Below are 22,951 nucleotides of genomic sequence, written 5' to 3'. Positions count from 1 at the left end.
ACCAGAAACATAAAAAAAACCCCTAAAGAGGATGTAATGTGTAACATGTACCCCAGTGAATCAGCTGCATTCCTACCATAATTGTCAGTTTTAACCATACACAAATCCCATATAGAGACAGAGATATATATCTCATTTATACACACAGACACAGAAATGCATAAACACACACTTCTCCAAGTAATGGACACGATACCTGCTCTAGGTTTGCTGCTGTTCTTTTTTTTTCGCCTGTGGCATCTTGATATGGTAAAATGAAGAGTTCAGCAGACGTGGGCAGGCCAGGGAGCACTGCAACCAGAACGTGCTTGCTGGAAATACCTGTAGCCTGATACAGAGAAATAATGGAGACAGCAGCAGTGTGGATGGCACTGAATGCTGAGAGCCTCTTCATTAAAGCACCACAGTACTTTCACCACGTATGGTGCATCTCGTACATCTTGTTGGCTGAAATTTTTAAGTTAGGACTTTAATATCCCTAATTTTGACACATTAGAAAAAATTCATAAAAAAGTACCCTAAAGGTATTACTACCAGGGTCATCTCCAATCTCATGTTTCAGCTGATGCTACACAATCGGATTGCTGAGTTATTATCCAGAAAAGAATCTACTTTGGCCCTCGGGAAGTTTTGTTAGCCAAAGAAAGGAGAAACATAATTTGGTGAATCTTCCTCCATTGCCCTTCTGTTGTGAATTATCCACCAAAGGCACTTAAATCTCAAGGTTTTGATTTAACCTGAAGTTTTCAAGTGCTGAATTTAGTCAGTCACTTTTAAAGTGGTGGAAAAAAAGTGCCTTCAGATGCAAGGACAGATCACAGAGGCACCACAGAGACTCCCCGGCAGTAAGGACTTGGAAACCTCTCAGACATTAACTGGACCTAAATCTCAGGAATTCTTCTCCATGGTACTCCTGGAGCAAAGACATGGAGGAGTTGCTCATTGGAGGAAATAGTGGATGCAGGACAAAGGATCAGCAAAACTGATCATAAATCACCATTTTCTGAGTCTGTCCTGTGGATAACCTGAGTGTGACTGCTGACAGTCTGGGGAAAACCCTGTGGCGTCCCCTCCAGCACACACCAAGGAAAAGCATCTGTCTTTGCCCCCTTTTTTTTATTTTGCTTTGTTTTGTAAAGTGGATTTAGGAAAAACCCTTATAAATATAGAAAGGTTTCTTACATTCTTTACAAGTATTCTGTGAAGCCAGGGCTTACATTATTTGTGGTTGCCTAACAGGTTGCTTTAAGGTGTCAAAAAAGACACAGTATTGCCTTCATTTTCAGAGGCTGGGAACAATTTTTTTTTTTTTCAGAAGTGGGAGACAGTAATCAGAAAATCAATGATGCAAGCAAATAATTATGATAAAAACAAGAAATAGGATATTTTATGATAATATGAAATTATCCCTACTCAGAGTGAAGATCAGATTTTAGTACAGAACTATAATTTTGTAGGCAGAATTTTATCCTGGTCGGATAGTATTCTGTAATAAGAATATAATACTTTAATAAAAGTTCATAAAAATTCTATAGCACAGCTATAATTTCCTATTGAATTATTTAGTTATTTGACTCATTTTTATACCTTTTACTTAATTGCTGTAGAAATCTACTGGGTTTATCTTTAATTTTTACAGGAACTTCTCACAAAGGCTTGTTTAAGGTGAATCATCTAAAGATGGATAATTAGCTATCAATTTTTATTTTTTCAATCAAATAACAAAAAGACTCTGTGTTTTCACTGCTCTGCTTTTGGAATGTAGCCTTGGTACTGTGGTTTTACAATTCTTCTTTTTTTATGGTTTGGTTTTGCTTTATTGAGCTGTTTTATATTCTGAAAATTCATCCTGAAGACAAATGAATCCTTGAATACTTGATACAGACATAAATATGTCAGAAGATAAAGCTCCAGAAAAATGCTCTTTTTTTCCCTTTCTTAATGTCTTTTAACAAAATTTCAGAAAAAAATCTCAGAAACAATCCAGACAGTTTTGTGCACCTGATTAGTACAGTTTTTGTAGAGTTTTTGCACAGATGACGCCACAAATAACACTTAAGCTTGCTACTAGCATCAACAAGCTTTCTGTCCTTTCAAAATCTGAGATTTTTTATTAAAAAAAAAAAAGCCAGAAACACTATTTCAAACAATTCCTTGCACTATTTTTCTACTGAGCTGAGAAACCCCAGCTATCTCTTCTAACTCCTCTTACATCCTCAATTTCAAATGCAAATCTTCAGCTAGACTGGAATATTTTTGTGACATTGTGTTCCACAGTTTAAGAAGGAACTTCAGAGAAAACCAGCATCTAATCCTGCCCTGTGAGACTCATGCTATATGAAGGACTTAAAGTACTTGCTGTGGTGTTCTTCTGTGTAGCAAAAATTGTTTAATTCTTGGTTTCACAAGTTTTCTACAGCATATTTGCAATTCCATTAGAACAGTGTTGCTTTACACTGAAAGCTGACTCCGGGCACCAGATTGTCACAGGATGGGATTATTTCATCTGTCTAGAATTTAGGATGTTGGCCTCAAACACTGTCAATTCTCCATTTCTGGGTGATGGAAACAAAGAGACATCTTAAGATAACAGCTAATCCAGACCTAATGAAGGGACAAATCAGGAACCATAGCCTGTTTTACCCTTGTAAAACAGGCTATGCACAGAGCTTACCTCCACCAGAGCTCTCTTGACTACTCTGCTGATGTCCCTTCTCCACTCTGGGATATCTGGGTTGTAGTCATCAAGGTTTGGAGAGAACGATAACCTCAGGGACTGAAATTTCTCTGCAGATACAATGGCAGAGTGGTGAGTACAGTCTGAAATGCCTTAGTGCCAAATGAAGGAGCAGAACCTTGTAAAACCTGGTGCAACTCATGTTTTGCTTAATCAATTTGCAGATGGTGCACAGACTGTGAGGAAATCCAGCAGTTCACCTGAGAGACTCAGTGAGAGATGTGGAGAATCTGGGAGATTCATCACTTGAGTGCCTTGGAAGGGAAAAAGTCATCAGTCCTCACTTGAGTAGATGAATAGCACTGCAAAGGGAGCTGTGTTTGGAATGTAAATTAAATGTTACCTTCAATTTGACTTCTGGAGCAGGCACACCCTGTGTAGGAAGCTGTGACTGGATTCTCACAGATGTGCCCAAACCTTAGAGATCTTAATTTGAAGGGAACAGGGATAAATATGGGGAGAGGACAAGCCTTGGAAAATGTACCTTATCTCTGTTGCTGTTAACAGAGCTGCCCACATTGATCACTATCAGCTAAAACTGGGATTCCCAGTGGGTTTTAGGCTCCATCTACACTCTATGGTATTTGTGTGCCCTAACTGCTTCTGACACATGAGAACAATGTCAAATCAGTGCAGATTTCTGTGCAGAGCTGCAGCACACAGCATTGATTCATCTTTCAAGCTGAGCAGCTTTTGTGTGAGTTAAGAGGCCTCTGCTGGCCAAGAAGGGGGAAAACCAGCTTACAAAATAAACTAACATTTTGACAATCATGTAGGATGATCAAAGAGTGATGGAGCACATGCAGAGGGCTCTGGGAAGGAGATCAATGTTCTGCAATCATGTCAGTCTGCACTAATGTCAATCAGTGGCCCTTAGAGATACTACACTGGACTGGTAACATTGGAATTCAATTTACAATCTCAGTCAAAGCATTCTGGAATAAAGACCTCTTGTTGCTGCCAGCTATCCTGGCTCTCTAAATGTTGACTATGAGTATCCTGTGTGAAATAAAAGGGGAAGAACTCACCATACACTGCAATAGTCTTTGTGTCCTGAAGAATGGTGTTTCCTGCTGAGACCTGAACAGTGATGGTGTTCATCCCTTCCACAGAAAATGTGAATGTGATGCTCCCTTCCAACGTGATCAGTGGCTGCAAATACATCATAAAAGGAAAAAATCAGTTAATTTGGCTGGAAAGGAAAAGCAAGAACGAGTTTGGCTCTCTAACCTATTGGGATGGTTTGAGGAGTTAGTTCCAGACTGGAAATTTCAGACTCAGGAGGGGCCCTGTGACATGGCAGCTACTTTCCTAGGGAGGGCACACAAATCCCAGACAGGGATGCCCTCCTGAAGCTCAGAGTAAGGTACCTGTAATTTCCATAGGAGCTATATAAGATTCCAGTGCTTCCTTTCCACTTGGCATGTTGGTTATTCTGGATCCCATGTTAAAATGCCCACCTTTGCTCACTCCCCAGAGAGGCCCAGATCCTGCAACACTCACTGCTTAGGTCGCACCCTCCTTTCCTAAATCTACTCTAAGTGCTTTATTTAAGGTGACTCAAGAGGGTTGTCACAAAACCAGCCAAATTAAGATTTCACATTTGCTGTTCCATGTTATCCTTAGATAGAGACACGTTTTTGTTAATTGCTGATGCCTGAGAGGACAGAGATCCTTTCAGCTGTGAACAAGTTCATCAATGAGTTGTGTCCTCCAGCAGACTCTGCCTTAACTTCTCTTTGCACTTGTTAATAAACTCTGGATGAGATCTTCAAAGCACCCGGTATTAAGTCAAACTGTTGCCATTGTAGTCTATAGTAAAACTCACACTTCAATGAGAACAGAATTAGACCAACCCTGATCACTTAGGAGCTTAGGAGATCAGAGAGAAGGTTAAAAGGTGACAATCACAGCCTGTAAGTACCTCTAGGGGGAGATGATTGCTGATAGAACAGAGAGTTCTTTAATCTACACAAAAAGGCATAACAAGATCCAACAGCTTGAATCCCAGACTAGATAAATTCAGACTACAAACACGGTGCATGAATTCAAAGCTCAGAATAATTAGCTGTGGGGAAATAGTTGAAGGAGATGGTCAGAAGGACAAGCAGTGCATTTTCCATCATCCGAGGAAAATTATTAATGCAAAACAACAACAACAACAACAACAACAACAACAAGAAGTCAGGTCCTGCCCTGGTCACACAAAGTTAAATAAACAGAAGGTACTGATCAAACTCTACAATCTGCATTATACAGAAGAGAACAATGTGTGATTATGAAGGTCCCTCTTGGCTCTACAAAATCCACGACAACCTCTCCCCTCAGAAACTAATTAGGGTTTCTGGGTACTTTAGCCACAATTATATGTGAATTAACAGTTCTAATGTCTGTGCAGATTCACCAAGACTGCAAGCACAGAGGCAGCAGAACGTGATGATGATACTCTCATATCTGAGCAGAGCCCTGGGGCAGGGAGGTGTGTTGGGAACAATTTCATCCACCTGTAGCACATGATAATAAGGTCCTTTTGCACATGTGGTTTAGCACAGAGTGCTGGGGCTCAGCATAGGTCAGTTCTAGCTATAAAAACAGCTTCAGCTTGAAAGATTGTTTCCTTAAAAATATCTTCCAAAGCCCTACTTTTTTTTTTTTTCTTCTTGTTACTGAAGAAAGGAGGGTGAAGAGAAACAGTACAAACTCTTCCAGATTTTGGTTAACTATGTTCACCTTGGATGGAATTAAGGAAGAAAGCTATTGACAGCTTGCATGAAATAGCAATTAAGCCTGCAGCTAAGTCACAGCCACAAACACAAAGCACTACTTACATTTCCATGTCGTTACCTCCAAGGCCCATTAATATCTTGGTATTTGGTTTATAATTTTCTTGCATATGTGACTACATAAAAGCATTCCTAGATCCCTCTCTCTCTCCCCCTGCTGTCAGAGAGCTCCTCCAGGGTTATTTTGGCCTCAGTCCATCAGGAATACAAACCTCTGTGTTGTTCCCAAACCACCAGACATAAGTGAGTGTTCCCACTTGGCTTGGCCACAGCACTGCTGTGGCATTGATCTCCTTGTTCTTCGTGGTGACAAAGGGCAGAGATAAGTGAACATGTTCCAAGGGGCCTGCAGAAACAGAAGCAGCAGGTGAGTCCTCTTCATCTGAAAAGTCAACCTAGGTGGGACATCCATTGGTTTAGGGAAGAAAAGTCTTCCCCAAATCACTAGTTGACATGGCAGAATGTTTTGGCTTTGTTTTCCTCTAGAGAGGAAAGCTTAAATCTGTTCCTCAGAGAACAGGAGCCACCCCTGTACCTGGAGCTGAAAAACCTGGTACTCTCTACTGCATGAATGTCATAAAATCGGGAGCTTATATGACTTTTACAATAGGGTCAGAGCCCTGTTGTGTGAGTGTGGCCTTCACTGGGAAGACATAAGAATGTGCAGGACAAAGGGCTTCAGCAGATGTGAAGCATCTTTGTTGGAAAGCTGCTATGATTCGGTGAACTTCAGCTGAAACTCTTTCTGAAGGCAGCTATTCACTGAGTGCCTGCATTTTATTGTTACCTTATACTCCCTCCTTTTCATCAATAAACTCTTTTATTTCTTCAGTATAAACAGAACATAATTCATTCGACAAGTGACATTATGCCCAGGGTTACACATTTCCCATCTTCTGGAAACAGATGGGCCTTTGTTGTTAAATCTTGTTCTATAGATTATTTTCAAAATGTGTTCTGACTGTTCACTAAGAGAACAAAGCTATTGTCCTGAGTGACAGGGAAAAAAAACCAAAGAAACCTCAGGTCACATGAGGACATGGGTTCCTTAAAAAAATTAAGGCCACATCTACACATTCTCTGTCTGTGAGCTCCCAGTGATAAGAAGCACAGCCTTGCATTGTTCATATGGAGTTGAGATGCATTGCTAGATGTATTTCCAGGGAGGATCTTTCAGGATATACCCCATGCATGAATCACCACTTAGACCTTGCTTTTCAGCCTAAATGAACACCATACTCTGGAGAAAGCATCCTGTATAACACAATAGGCAGAGTGAGGAAAAAAAATCTCCCAAATCAGACTGAATAAACAATGCCAGAATAAGGACCAGTGTTCCTGATTTATTACTGAAATGCATCTTTCCCTGGGTTGTAAACACAGCCACTGCTTAAGCTGAAGCAACCCAATTAAGAGTTATCCATGATCAGATTAACTAAAGCCTGCTATACATGAGACCATGGCTTGTTTTGCCTTTTATAAGCAGAAGTCAACACTCTTGGAAATTCATGAGATGCCACAATTTCACCCTTGTGATTTTAATGGCATCTTCTTTCTCAGATCCATTTCCATCACCATGCTGTTCCTGTTTTCAGCAAGACCCTAAGACCTGAAAAACAGCAATCTCCCCAGATGAATGCAGTGACAACTGTAATGATGGAGCCATGAAAAGTCTGATCCTCTCCAACATTACTGTATCACTGCTCTGAACAGATCTCAGATGATCCTGCGTGGCAGAGAGTGCCCAGCACCTCCCTGGACCTTGCCCACACAATGGCTAGGAAGGGATATGAAAGAATGGCTCAAGCAACCCAATTCTGCCTGAGCATTTTCCAGCACAGCTGGGGCAAGGAGGCTGAAATTCTGAGCTAGTATCTGGCCAGCAGATGGGGATAGCTCACTCTGGATAGGCCCTCCTGGTAGGAGACTCTTTCTCCCAGGTAAGCTTCAAGAGGATTCAAGAACATTAATTTCTGAGCTTCATGCAGGGCTATGGAGGCTATGGCCTTCATCTGTTCTAGGGAAAAAGCACTGTACAAGCTCCAGAAAACTGAAAGGCAGAAACTTCTCAAAAGGCTCACTTGCGCAGGTGATGTTGTTCTGAAGCATCCAGGCAAATCCATAACTAACTTTCCAAGAGAAAATTTTGACATGACAGCTAAGAGACAGGCTGTTGGTTTGAGCAGTTTACATACAACAGTTTCTATTGTCCATCCAATTCAAAATTCTCCTGCCTCACAGTAACCTGCATTTCTGGATCCCTGGAGCAAGCAGGAAAGGCACTGGTTCTGTGCACTGGCTGCACCAGGATGAGGAGAGCATGGGACGAAGGGTTTACTTTTATCTTTGAGACCACAAGCACCAAGGTTCAGTGCCTGCAGTTTTTTCCAGCAGGAAGAGTGCTGGCCACAGGTAAGGAAGGGGCTGGAAGGCCCAGACCTGGCTGCAGACACTCATGTATTAACCCTGTACCAGGGATCACCCAGTTTGTAGCTGTTCTTTAAACTCTGGATGTTCAGGCTGCACATTGCTTGTCCGTGGATCTTACAATACAGCATGTATGTCTATTTTAAGGACAGGTATTTTTTCAAAATTCCCCAAGCTCAAACACCCCAAGGAGAACATTCAGCAGAGGGCTGAGTGACAATGCAAGCTTTCAAATAGGATTTAGAAGCTTTTGTGGATCAGGCTGTTAGACTCTGGAGGGGGCTGGATCATCCCTGTCCTCAGCAAGTCTCTTGCTAGTCTGAATGGCACCATGCTCATTTGTAACCTGTTTTTCAGTCCCTAATTCTTGTCATGTAGAGAAAGGTGAGACATATCCCTTAAAGCTGCCACTTCTCCAGGGAGTCTGGCACACATAATCTGGGCCTGGCTGCATGATCACTCAGCGTTTAAATCCTGTGCTGACATTATCTATGTTAAATACAGAAATGTACACTATCAGCTGCTAAGTCACACAAACAAATCTAAATATTGTTTATTTCTTGTACAGCTTAAACAATCAAAATGGTTCCTATGCCTTCAGTGTCTCAAGAGAATGATTTAGAGCAGCTGTAGACCAGAAGGACACTATGAGTGAGTGAAGGGTGGACACCTGCCAACCAAAGGTGTTTTTGAAGGGGGACCTTCAGGTGGATATTTGCTCCTGCTCTAGTCCTCCTTCACAAAAATCCCATCTCCCACACTCCTGCCTCCCACTGTCCCCATCTGTTGACACAATGGTTCTCCATTAAAGAGCTGCTCTCCTACTGTGAAAAGGTAGCTGCTTTCATGCTGTGTGAACTAACCCCAAAACTAGAGGTGAAGTGTAGGGAATGTGCCAAATCATCTACACAATGCGTGGAGTAAGTTTGGTAGATGGTAAATAATATTTCTGTAAACATAACTTCAGGTTTTGGAATTTCCTTTTTTCTCGGTTAATCTGGCACAGAGGCCCACAGTGAAAACATAAATAACAAACAAAAAACCCCACTGTATAAAGAAAATTATGGCCCCAAATAAAATCTGTTAGGAATGTTACAAAATTTTGATAAATAGATTGACCCTTTGAGTTCATTACCATGTGCTAGAATAAATATGAAAGGATACAATGTTCCTTTTATCTAAGAACTTGGGATACATTTCAGTTGTAAATCAGACATATATGAAGTATGAAAAGGTTAAAAAGAATAGCAGAAAAGCAACGTGAGGATAATTTTTTTTGGCAGTATTATTTAATACAAAGATTTTGGTTCCTATGACAACAGAAACACTGAAAAGCACCGGTTTCCATCCTAGAGGTGGGTGTGTTTCATTAGAGAACAAAACATGCAAAAGGTAAAATTCAAAGCTTTTAAAAGTCATTAAAGATCCCTGGGTGTCTTTGTTGTTTTGGAAGTGTAAGCTTGACAATGAAAGTGCATTTCAGAAAGGGCTGGACAGTCCTTTGAGGTGTCCCAAATTAGACTATCCAAAACTAGAGGTAAAACATGATTAAAAAAGCAAAATTATTGATTAGACTCAATAATCTTAGAGGTCTTTTCCAACCTTAATGAATCAATGTTTCCTCTCAGTCTGGAATCAGCAGTCTGTCTGGAGGACAGGTGAGCACTCATCATTTCCCACCACTCTGGTCCCAGCTGCCAATTTCCAAACACCATCTCTAGCTCCAAGTAACAATTCTAAAAGAAAACCAGCAGCTAACAGGGGGTATGAAGATACATACACGTTACATGCAGGTAGAGAACAGCGCTGTCAGAGCCCAGGCTGTTTTCCACCAGCACCATCACCCGGAATATGCCCACGTTCTGGTAAATGTGCTTGATCCCATCCTCTGTAGAGCTGAGGTTGGCATATGACACAGCGATGCCATCTCCAAAATCCACCTGGATGAGGGATCTCTGGAGGTCTCCCTGTGGTGGAAGAGAAAGGAGCAAAACAGACTCTGTGTTGCTTTTGACAGATGGGATCAGTGGGGTGAGCGAGACCAACCAGAAAACAGTAACGAGGTCTGATGTACCAGAAGAACAGCCTGCACTGACCTGTCAGCCATGGCTGCTGAAGATCCCTCCCTTTCATGTGAGATGCAGCATCTTGCCTTACCTTTGAACATCCTCACCCCCCAGGAAATCCCCCTCTGGCTCTGCATGGTGCTCATGCTGCCTGTGCTCACATTTGCTGGCTACTGCTGTGGAGCACTTCCCAGCCTGGTGCACTGAAGCAATGGGGACTACCTGGAATGATGGAAAATTAATAGCTGATCATTAATAACCTTTCAAAAACTGGCTGAAAGGACATTTCATTTACTTTGGGTTTGTTTCCTCTTCCTTTTCTTTCTCCCTTTTTTCTCCCTTTTTTCCTTTGACAGAGAGACAGTCCTCTGGATGCCCAATTTCCATTCTGGGATGAAAGGTACCTGAGTGAATGGATGGCATCAGGCGGGTATCCACACCAGAAAGAGATGTGAATGTATGTGACTATAAGAGGAAATTGTAACAGAACTTTTATATTCCTCATGTTCCCTCAGTCTTTTTATAACTTGTTGTGAAGGCAGAAATAGTGGAGGCTTGCCTGAATGGAAAGCAAAAAGAGCAGAGCTATACCTGATGGTGGCAAGAGCAACAAATTTTCCCAGATGCTTTCTTTTAATAGACTAAAGTTGTTTTTACACTGCCCTGGCACCCTGCTGGAAGCTCTGTTGCTTCCAAATAGATGAGACAAAAATAACTGTGTTGCTCTGTTGTGGAGAATCCCAAACTGAAGTTGTGGCAGGGGAAATGGTCTGAAGAACAGAGTTCTGTCTTTTGTTGAGTTATTAGAAAGACGTGCAGATTCAAACATGATGCAGTGCTTTGGGCACTCGTGTCTGTTTGACTGAGCCAACAGAAGCCACCAAATGGGATTTGCTTCCACAGCCAGAAGTGAACACACATGACCTCTGAACATCTTTCAGAGGAAGACTATTCTTATCTCAAGTCCAGTGCAGGACTCAGACCAAATACAGAGGTCTCTGAAGTGCCCTTTGATGATCTCCCAGTTCCTCCAGGTCCATCATTATTAGGGTTTTAGTTGTCTTTTCTTACTCAAAAGGAGATGATGTCTTTGAACATGTCTTTGAAAAGCTTTTCACATGGTTAAAACTGCGCCACCATAGTGACCCTGATGGATTTACCAGCTCTGAGGACATTCAAGCTGAAGTTTGTTTCAGGTCAGGTCAGGAATATTCCTCCACATATCTGAGGTAGCAGCAGAAGATGAAAAGGGTGACATAATAGTCTCATTTCTGCAACTGTCAAAATTTGTGTTCTAATGAACCTTTTTCTTCTCTTGCCTTCATTTTGTCCATAGCCATGAAACTCATGCTGCCTACAGGTGTAGCCAGGGAAAGGAGCCATTTCTAAGGCATGTAAGATTTAGATTTCAATTTCTAGGTAGAGAAGATGCTGACAGAAACAACTGAAAATCTAATTAGAGAAGAGTTCAGCTGCTGCTCCCCCAGTCTTTTTTTATTTGTCTTGGCCTTTCCTGTTTTAAAACCCTTTGAACTGGGAACATATTTTCCACTCAGTAAGATCCAGGCTGCAACACTCCTCTGAAAATGGCACATTTTGGAAATCTGACAAATCTAGCTTAGGAAGTGGGAGAGTAAAGTCAGGAAAACAAAGAGACTGTGTTTTGCCTTGTTCTAATATTTTATCTGTGCCAGGTAAGAGCACATGCAGAGTAAGACAGGAAGAGAAAGCAGATGAGCCTAAATCCAAACATTTCCCACACAGCCCACACCTGATTTAAACCAACCCAGCTGTCACTATCTCTTGTCTCCAGCATCTCTCCAGAGCCATTTGCAAGAGGTTATTTTACCAAGAGAAGTTTTGTTCTGCAACAATTTGATGTCAATCCATACATCTTGCAAACCCCCCTCCTGTTGCTTTTCCCAGCTTCTCCTTTTTATTTTGTCAAGTTCAATACTCCACAATAGGATTTTTCTGAAGCTTTTAGCCCAAATTAGGCAGATGCAGAACTCCCTGCATTACTTGCAGGAGACAGACACTGCTGCTGCTGGAGTGTTTTCATGGATTAATTAATTGTGTCTTCTTTAGATTAACCCTTTCTCTGCAATCTTGATAAAGGCTTTTGTGCAGCCAAAGGCTTAAACATATGCTGAGCCTTAAGAACTTTTAGCCTGAAAAGAAGCCCTCAAAACTAAAAACAAGTTTGCCAAGGCCCCATATTAAACCCTTTACCTACCTAGACAACATTAGTTACTAAAATTTAAATCAGAAATTTACTATTTTCTAAGGTATTTTCTCATTAAATGTTCAGGTTTTTTTCAAGCATATACAAAATATTCCTCTCTCCCTCCTTCCTAGTCCTGCCTCCTAAGCCAAGTGCACCTTTTTCCTGCATCTTGAGTGCACACAAGACCTGGACATTACCAAAAAGCTCTGGGAAGCTTCCTGCCTCAGGGTATATCAAGAAACATCCCATTAAGTTTGCAGTAATATTTTTATATTTTGATTACTTTTATGCATCTCTCAATATTTTGGTGGATGTGAAATGTGAGATCCACCTAGCAGGATTATCTCAAACACATCCCTGTAATCTTGCCCTGAAAGTTGTAATAGTGCATTTTCCTTATTGACTTTGAGTATTTGTATCTAAATATTAAAAATGGAATAAACACAGCTCAAGATTTATAATTTTGGTTCCCATGTTTCAGATTTAATTTTTAAGTCTTTAATTATGCACTGACTTCTGTGTCTTCCCTGGAGATGTTGACAATAGATTTAATTATCCTTTGCAAGAAACAGATATAGCTGCTGTTGGAGGGTTTTCATGGATTAATTCATTGTGCTTTTTTTAGATTAACCCCTTTCCCTCTTTGGCATTTTCCTGTTACCAATAGAAATCATTCATCGAGGATATTTTTACTGGAACTGAATATCTACACATGGCATACATTTAATCTAGATCTGTTTAAAGTATATTCTTAATTTTTACCAGATACTCAGATCCAATTTGATCAAGAACTTAAAAAAATGCTTTCCTGTGCAAATCCCTGCTTTCAGAGAGATGGCTTTAATTTTTTTAATCAGAAACTGAATGGAAAGGTGCCTTTTACAGGGCAAATAGCTTGATACTTTTCACATATACTTTTTCAATACCAAATAGTGAATTGTACTGATCACATCATTCACCATGACTGCCAGTTGTGGCAGCTCAACTCAGCTGTGAGCTCTTTTTACAGTACTAGATCTTCTGTGCCCCACAGGAATCAATAACAGCCTCTCAGGATTATGCAGAATAATTCAACTTGTGTGACTGGAAGTGCATTACAAGACTTTAGTGCTGTGTGTCATTAGGAAGGCAAGGTCCACTTTCATACATTTTCATGGAATTTCAACAATGAATTTAAAAATGCATGAAAGGCTCTGATTTCTCCCAACCAGCCTGTCCTCATCAGAAAATGCAATTATAATTCAGATGACAGTGGTACAGGGGAGGGTACATTCTGTGTTATTTGTGTGTTATTACAGGAGTGTAGTGCTGCTAGTAAGATAAACAGCCGTGATTCAGCATGTGCATTGAAAGTTAGGATGAAGGTTTCATATTTCTGTAATCATTGCTAACAAACTTGTGATATCGAAAGAGGGAACACAGTGGGATATCATTAAAAAAAATACAGACTGTGCTTTTAATTACTACTAGCTTTGCATCTTTAATTTCAGTACATCAACAATCAAAACAATCCTAATGCTAAGCTCATCTCCAGAAACTTCAGCTGAGTTGAATACTGAATTGCACCTAACAAGAGTGCTGAGGTGGGAAATGTTAATGGCACTGTGCCCCCAGCAGGATCCCCAAGCTCATTAAATGTACCCAAGACACAGTGTGCCTTGTACAGCCATGTATCAACATTGTCATTACAGAGAGCCATGGCAGCCTTTAGGAAATTCAAAACTTCATTTGTATGTTCACATGGTAAGAGAGAGTCCTCTGGATTCATGAGCAATCACTACAAAAATGCAAGGCATGGGGGGTATGAGGCAGAAGGGAATAAAACATCAGAAAGTTTAAGTTTCTTGCTCAAGGTCATGCAGAAGGAGCTAAGAGTGTGGTTCAGGAATGAGTTCAGATTGCCTGAACTGTAGCCTGTGGCCTGATGTGTAGGAACAAATTAGCTTTCCCCACACATTAGTCTAATCCAAACATCACACAGCAGCAGCAAGCAGTTAAAAGCAAGCCAAAATCTACTCCCAGTGGAGGGACTTTGCAAAGTGAGAACTGAGGCAGACCTGGAATGTCAAAGATTTTTGGCTGTCATTTTATCAAGATAAAAAAATAAATTAGAGGAGGCAGTTTCTCTGTGAATTATCTGTAATGAAACAGTCAAAGCCCTGAACCTTCCTGCCCTGAATGCCTTTACCCTCCATTTCCTCAGCAAAGATGTGTGAGCAATGGGATGAAACACGTTTGAAAGGCATTGTGCTGAGCAGCATTGCTCTGGAGGCTGCAGCTTTCAGGGTCTCTGCTGAAGCAGTACAGCAGCACAAGTGTCTGATGTTGATACAAATAACTCCAACACACAAATAACAATTGTGGTTGTGACAGGCAAGAGACCTACGTCAGCATGTGATCAGGAAGGCACACAGAAACAACACACACCTTATAAAATCCCTCTGTTTTCTACAACAGAGAAGCAGAACATGTCAAGGACGTTGGGTTGAACAACTTAAGTAGGAAAAGTGCCTTTGTAACTTTGCATTTTAGATTTCTTTTGTTGCTGTCCAAAAACAAAGCAAGGATTCAGGTTTTTAGGCTGATAAACAACTCTTGTTGAATACTGCAGCGTGAGAGGTACCAGCCCTGAGCCTCTGCATGTAGCCCAGGCCAGGGAAAACTGGCAGCTTGTTTAGGCAATGAAAAATTTGCATTTAAGCATTGCTAATTGTCTCATGTGCTGTCACGCAATGACAAAAATGCTGCTGGTATTCTGCTTATCTCATGGAAATTTAAGAGCAAAATTCCCAGCTTAAGTATGATGCCTTGCTTATTAAACACTTCCAAAATACTTCATAAAATGCAACACATGATAGTCCATAAAGGCAATATTGATGATTCCTCTCTATTGTCACCCACTAAAAAAACCATGATAATTATACCCAGATTAATTGGACAAATAACTTGGGGCCAATAAATATTAGGGGCAAGGTGACCTTGCAAGCAATTTAGTCATTCTAAAAGGTGACAGGTGACTTAGATCACTTTTGAAAGAATTCTTTAAATCATCTTCAGATGATTTAAATATGACCTGTTGGTTGGATTTGCTTTTAATGTTATTTATATGCTGCCAGATATAAATGCTTCACAGGAAAATGTCATGTGAGTCAGAATTAGAGAAACTGGGCCAGAATCCCAGCTCTCAGAAATCAGCAATGCTCAGTGTGCTCCTGGGTTTGGTTCCTGCCCTCCCTCCACTTGCACAGATTTCAGTGATGATTTTCTTTTGTGTCTTCTTCAATAGCAGAACACTTCTGAACGCCTTGTCCTTGCTTCTCTTGAGGCATCTTTTGCTCACATTGTGTTTTTGTCAGAATGCACAGTTGTGGCTCTCAGCATCACCACAGGCACAACCAGGCTCTACAAGGAACCACTGTGCTGTGGTTCCTGTCCCTGAATCCCACACCAGAGTGAAAACATAAGATTTTTACTGTTGCCATTTGTCTCTCCCTGCCCTCTTAGCAATCTGCTCCACCACAGAGACACAGTGAATTTTCAGGGCCTCCGGTGAACCTGCTTTTGCAGTTTGTTCCTCTTTTCAAACCCAGGTGGATTCCTAGATGGAGCAGAAAGCCCTAGAAAGATAACAGGAGTACAAATCTCAAACAAACTCTTGTACCTTGGCTCATCAGCTACTCTTTCTTTTTTTTCCTTTTCCTGCAGATCAAGTGGAACATGGACATGAAAAAAGAGAGCAAGGAGGCTGCAGTGTATGAAACAGTTCTGCAGATTTGAAGGCTTCAAACAAACCATCTCAGAGGGATACAAGAGATGGTAAGATGCAAAAGGAAAGGCCATTGCTTTTTCATACCCTGAAAGATATCAGCTGTCACTCACACTAAAGGAGGAGTCCTCACCAGGGTGTAGCACTCTAAAATACTGTCCACCATTCCAGGGGGCAAGGGTTGAATAGGAAACACTTATTTCACATTCTGTTGCAGAAAAAGATGTGCAACGTGACATATCCAGCCCTTTTTAACTTTTCTGATGCCTTCTCCTCAGTAAAAATGGAGTGGCACAGATTTTTTGGATACTGATCATCCTGAATTGTACTGTGCCATATACCTGTGCAGGGCAGAACTAAATAGAAATAGGCAAATTCTTGTCTTTTGATACTTCTGCCTTGTATGCAAGGGAAAGGAACTTCCCTTTGAGAAGCAGGGTTGGATTAAACAATCTCCAGAGATCCCTTTCAACCTCAATTATTCTGTGAAATCAATATCCATTTTATAAAAGGATACTTGTTCTTTTGATGGGTTGGTTAACTTTCCTAGTAAGTGGTGCATTTTTTGTCACTGAAACAGTTAAATTGGTAAATCGTTTAGTCTACACACAGTTCTGCTGCTTCAACTACATTTTATTCCCCTATGCTTCAACTTGCATAACTTTTCCCAGTTGTGCTTGCACATAACTGGGAAAATATTCCTGTTTGTTGAATATTTCTTTCATTGCAACACCCACACAAAGTCATTGCCAGACTGGGTAAAATTTGCCCAAAGGTTTTGTTGGTTGCTCTTTAAGTTGACAAATCTTGGAGCAGGAGGTCAAGATTCATCTAACAGGGAGAGTAATTTGAAAGGCTGGGGGCTGATCAATACTGCTTCAGCCCTCAGAGCAATTCCTAACCTCTTCCTTATCAGATACACTGGAAGAAGAGCTCCCTTTAGATCTCCTCAGAACTGACTCACTCACTCATCAAAACATCTGTTCTGTACTCCTTGACACCCAGCATGAGAGAGGCACCATCTCATACTGGAGAAGGTGTTCCTTCCAGACTCTGGTGCACACTGAAGCAAAGGTGCCAGAAAAATGTCAGAATGAACAAAAGAGAGAGAACAATGCACAGCAGCTCCCTGTATGAGAGAGTGGTCAGGGCTCTCTTACATGGTATGTGAGATGAAGCACTCACAGAAGAAAGATCAGGACATTGTCCTGAGTCTCCCCCACTGTGGGTGATTGTCTCTCCCCCTGACTCTTGGCATGATTCTTTGATAGTTTTGTGACTGACTATATAGATTATCCATCTCCTTCTCCCAGTCTGTTTTAAAACTTTGCTCAGAAGAGAAGGGTGATGGAAAGTGCACTTTTTTTGCTCTTCTTTTTTTAAAGCCTGGAGACTGACTCTTGTTTTGGACCTTTTCATCTTTTAATGCAGAAATCAATAACTTAACCAGATGAAATTATATGTTCACACTGCTATTACAGCACCACAGTAGCAATGCTGTATGACTGTCAGTACTGAAAAAAAGTGACCATATTTTGGAGAAAATAAACATTCAGGTCAAAAACTGCTTTGGGTTAGATATGATGTATCATATGGTACTGCTCTTACAAATCAGGACACCAGTTTGCTGGGGAAAGCATCAATAACAGAGATGTAAAAAAAAATTCTTTCCTCAGAGATGACATTTACTATGGAGAGGGTGAGAAGTAATTTCCTTGAATACTCAAACTTATACTCTAAACTAAAAAGGGATGTACATCGTCCCTTGAATACTCTAAACTATAAAGGGATGTACATTGTCCATTGGTGATAAAGCATACTTTTTTTAGGATTTATTGGCCAGTAAGAGAGGAAAAGGGATAGAAGTTTAAAGAAATCAAATTAGATTAGAGAAAAAGAGAAAACTTCTTTGTGAATGTTCCTGCTTGTGCACCTGCAATTAAACACAGATAGAGAAGTGCTGAAAAGAAGAAAGAGGTGAAAAGATTTAAATACTTTTTTTCTATGGATTCAGGAATGGAGGTAGCAGAACAATGAAATAGCAAGTTAAGTTACAGATAAAATAAAAAAACACAGATCAGAGTCCAAATCAGCTTCACAATAGCAACGAATTTCAGAGTTAAACCTGCTGAGGACATCTTGAGATATCACCCATAAATGCCTAAACCATATGTATCGATTTGTGTGATGGGGACCTAGCTGCACATGTACTATTTGTCATCTTTGGTTTAAAGCCAGTGGAAAACAAATATGTAAATTCACTTTCAAAAACCAGCAGGAAGCAAAAAACACAATTAAGGATGGGGGATCAGAATTCAAACCTGCGGTCTTCAGCTCTCCTGTGAAATTCCCAAATTAAACCCATTCCCAGTTTTTATCAACTTCTCCCAGACATTACCCTGGGCACCACAATGACAGCCCTTTCATCTCCATACATTTTGGAGCAGCGCATGGAGACAGCTACACCCAGCTACATCCTGGATGTGACTGATCTCATACCGCCCTGTCTTGCAAATTTTTCATACCACCCTCTTTGCAAGCTTCTCCTGGCGTGATTCCCACTCAGACACACGCGGGGTGAATGTCCCACGGATCCTACCTCCTCCAGCTGCACCAGGAAGGTGACGTTGTGGCCCTGCTGGGCCGTGAGGCGTCCGTCGGCCGTGAGGATGCGCAGCCCCTGCGGAGGTTTGCCCGGGCACTGCTGGGGCTTGGCCGTGTAGCGCTCGCGCACCCCGTCCGTGCAGTTGTTGGAAACAACCTTCCTGTACCTGCCAAGGGAGACGGAGTGTGGGAACACAGGGAATGTTTCCCTGTCTGCTCTGCGGTGCCCTGACCCCCAGGGGAGCACTGAGTTTGACCCTCATTCATGGAGAAAGTTTCCTACACTTCAAGATAGACTAGAATCCACTAGTCTGAAATAGATTGTGTAGGTGTATCACTTAGGTGGGAAATTTAGGTTTTGGGATTTTTAGTATGTTGTGGATGGAAGCAAGATGGAAGGCACAGAGTATCATCCTGGGCTTCTTCTTCATGCTTCTTCTTCCTCCTTCTTCATGGGTTTGGGTGGCATTTTGTTATTGGGTGGAAAAGCCTGCATTGTGGGTTTTTGGGGATCAGTTATTGGGTTAAAAGGGAAAATAAGGTGTCAGTTCTTAATTGGATAGCTTAGCTTTAAAAAACCTTGTAGCAAAAGATTCTTAACCATTTTTGTGGTGCTTTTCCAGTTTGCTGAGCCTTGTGTGGACAGTGTGAAAAACTCTAGATAATAATAAACAAGAACCCAAAGACCAAAAACATCCAGTGCATCTCTCTTTCCTGGCACAAGACCACTCCAGGAGGGTCTCCCCCAACAGGGGAGCCCCCTGGGAGGGCCCAGCCAGAGTTCCAGAAGTTGGGGAATCAGGAACAGGTACCCCAAAAACAGAGGGGAAATTTTCAAGAGTAGAAATCAATTTTGATTTAGGTGAAATGTACATCTTTGAATTAAGTCTGTGGCTTGCAAACATAGCTGTTTGGTCTGATAGTCAGTTCTCACAAAAAACCCTATATTCTAAGAAACTGCTTCAGCCAAAAGACCGATGATTTGACCTTACAGTTTCCCCCCAATTTTTTTTTTTTTTAAGGCTTCATCTTCCAGAGAAAAGCCTGGGCCATACGTGATGGAGATCTGGAGTGACAGATGTGCAACCCAACAAAGGTGGTGATGGAAGCGTCCCAAGGGCTTCAGCCAGCTCTGACACATCCACAGTAGGTGTAATCTGTAGTTGTCATTGGTTAAATTCATATGGGTGCTCTAGCTAAGTGAAGCCTGGTGAACCACTTACCCAGTGCTGTTGAGGTAACTCTGTCCAAGGCTGCAGTCTTTAGACAGGGAGGATGGGTTATACCAAAATGCTGGTAAACACTGTCCATTGCTGTGGCGTTCATATCCATAATCACTGTTGTGACATTAAAAGAAACCATCACATAAAGCCCCAAAAGAACAAACATGGTATTACCTCATGCTCTCCACTGTTAATACAAGTTTTGATTTTCCTCTGTCTGTTTACTAGGATTTCTGATTTTATTTTCACTGACAGAACAGCCTCTTCATTCCACTTCAGTTTTTTTAACTGGGGTGTGTATCTTGCATAAATCCCAGTATAAAAAAGAAGAACCAGAGCAGGTAATTTCAAAGTATTGCATCAATTGTTCTCTCTCCACAGACTAACAGTATCAGGATCAAATCCAGGCTCAAATATAAAAAACCAAAACCAAACCAGACAAACAAACTCCCAACAAACAAACCCGCAACAAACAAACACATCCCCCCCCCCAAAAAAAAAAAACCACACACATAAAACCCCAAAAAACCCCAGAAATCCAAACTAAGTCAAATCACCACTGTCTTAGTCATGTCTTAGAAAAGTGAAGGGCTAAAAAGCTAACTGCATTTGGAAATGATACCACACAGGATGCAGAAGAAAATTTACAGCCCTGAGAGAGCTCTCGCCTGAAGACATTAACAGCATCTTTGGTAATGGGAAAGAATTCTATGATCTTCAATTCTCTTTTTGTTTGGACAAGGAAATGCTACCAAAAATCACACGTTAGAAACAACGAGTCAAACTTTAATCTTTTGTCACAATTTGAGCTTAGCTATGACTAAATTTGCTTTGGTTTCACTAAAAACATTTCAAATTGTTCTTGATTCCAAATAAACAAAGACTCTATAAAAAATGTTATTGCAGGGAAAAAAAATCCAGCTAACAGAAAACCTCTTTAATCAGTATTCCATTCACATGTGGGTTTACTTTCCAGCTGTTGAGTAATGAGGACTGCTTGGTTGGATAATCATTCTTATTCCTTTTACTAAGCCTTCTCCATAGTTCATAATGGAGCAGTAATGGGATGTTGTTTCTGAGAACTGCTATTCAGAGTCCATCAAATCCATTCCAATATTCCAGTTGCAACGCAATCCTTGATCTTAAAATGGCACTTTTCTGCAAAGTATTTTTTACTTATTATCTTTAATGCCTTGGTATCAAGTAGCCTGATTTTCCAAGAGAAGAGGAGTAGGGCAGTGTTAGATTATGTGATTAAGGGCTCATCTTTGTATATGTATGTAAAGAAGTAGAGAGAAAAAACAGGAGATGGAAGAATCCCCAACAACCTGATCAGAGTTAGTGGAGCCCCTACTCCAGCTTCTCCCAAAGTTGCCACAAAACAGCCATCAGTCCATGGCCAAGTGAGACCTATCAGACCATCAACAAAAGAGATATTTATAGAAAAATATTAACAACAAGGAGAGTGTTTAACTTAATGAAGACTTTGTTCAAGTGTCTTGAAAAGGCACGATGACTTAAAAATAAAATGTAGTGAGTGACCAGTAAACAATGTTAAGAAGCTTGTTACTGGTCTAAGATATAAGACAAAGAAGAAAAATGGAGACAATGTTTTGATTTATCTTTGGTAAGTTTTTTGTAGTGGTTATCAAGAATGCTGCTTATCACTTAAGAAAACCCCTAAACATGCACTGGACTGCATGACAATTGCAAAGGAACATTTTGGCAGCTGTGGTGCTTGGGATATCTACAACAAGTAACTGAGAACATACTTTAGGACACAGCAATAAAGTAGATGACCTAAACGGTCTTTTCCTCATTTTTTTGACTGAATTTTCATCAATCTGTTTACTCAGATGGTTCCAACTCAGTGCTGCTTAATTGCTTTGGAAGCATCAGCCAGCCAATTCTCCACTGCCATGTGCTTCTATAATCATCCTTGTTGGAATAAGAACACTATAGCTGCAGAATACACTTTGTAATGAAGAATAACACCATTCTGATTTGCTTGGAGAAAACAAATATTTACATACAAATGGGACTCCTGCATTTTTGTAATTCATTTGTAAATACTCTGCAGCACTGTACTCCTAAGTTATCGTGTGTGACTCTAATTAAAAAGCTGTAACACTGTACACTCAGTGTTCTGTAATCAGGTGAAAACAAAACAAACTAATACAGTGAAATCTGCCTCAGAGGGGATCAGTACTCACAATCCAATTTGATGCAGCAGTCTGGGCTTTCTTACTATGCATGTGTCTCGATTCAAGGCACTATTTTGGTTCCTATTCCTACCTGTAAATCTGGGCAAGCCAAGCTGGACTTAACTATTTTAGACTGTACGTGGATCATATTTCTCAAAGTCAAGAGAAAGAAATCCCAGGATTTTCCACAACAGAAATAGCTATAAGCACAGAAGTTTCACAGTGTTGTTTTCAGGCTTGCAAATCATCTGGCTCATTAAGGCCCTACAAAAATATCATCCCAGCAAATGACATGAATTGCTGCTCCATATCCCTCCACAGATGCAGCAGCCACCCGTTCACCTCCGCAGTCTTGGAATCTAATGAATTCCTTGGCTACAGGCTGGTGCACACACAACACTGATGCTGACAACAAATTGCTGCCTACAATTTGGCACAACAGGCTTTGTAGCAATCAAGAAGCATTACCATCAATTGGATGTCCATAGCACGAGCCAGTACAGCAAAGTCTGGAGATGGGGAAGGCATCAGCCTCAGCTGCAATCAGCTCCCTGAGTCATTGCCTGGGAGCTGGGAATTGGAATTTGCATATATTGATGATATTTTGTGCCTGCCTGAAAGGAACTCGGGTGACACAGATAATGTATCTCCTAAAAAGGAGTGGAGCGTTTGCCATCAGGGATTGCTTTATCAGTAGGAAGCAGCCTGTCTTGTGGCTCTCATTGATTATGGTTTTACCCTCTTACTGGTTTAAACTGGAATCCTATTTGTCTTAGTAAAGTAGAACTGCAAGTTCTTTTCTGTAATTAGATACAAATTCATTTCAGACATTTTGCATCTCTGCTCAATGCTCACAATAAATTCCTTTATCTAATGTTATTTTCACCATAGGTAATAATCAAAGAAAACAAATC

At 40.9% G+C, this 22,951-nt stretch overlaps 1 protein-coding gene across 3 annotated transcripts in view; it reads right to left on the bottom strand.

Moving 5' to 3' along the window:
- Positions 1-22,951, bottom strand: part of SORCS1 (sortilin related VPS10 domain containing receptor 1) — a 257,123-nt gene that overhangs the window by 16,125 nt on the left and 218,047 nt on the right. For all 3 annotated transcript variants that reach the window (XM_059477096.1, XM_059477098.1, XM_059477097.1), the window contains exons 17-23: positions 19,834-19,947; positions 18,606-18,777; positions 9,728-9,914; positions 5,733-5,866; positions 3,766-3,889; positions 2,675-2,787; positions 197-328 (exon numbers count right to left, since the gene is read on the bottom strand). In XM_059477096.1, coding sequence (XP_059333079.1) covers positions 197-328; positions 2,675-2,787; positions 3,766-3,889; positions 5,733-5,866; positions 9,728-9,914; positions 18,606-18,777; positions 19,834-19,947 — 976 coding nt within the window. The remainder of the gene's footprint in view (positions 1-196; positions 329-2,674; positions 2,788-3,765; positions 3,890-5,732; positions 5,867-9,727; positions 9,915-18,605; positions 18,778-19,833; positions 19,948-22,951) is intronic.

This window comes from Ammospiza nelsoni, chromosome 8, assembly GCF_027579445.1.
Source record: "Ammospiza nelsoni isolate bAmmNel1 chromosome 8, bAmmNel1.pri, whole genome shotgun sequence".
NCBI lineage: Eukaryota > Metazoa > Chordata > Aves > Passeriformes > Passerellidae > Ammospiza > Ammospiza nelsoni.
This window is presented reverse-complemented; position numbering and strand designations above follow the sequence as displayed.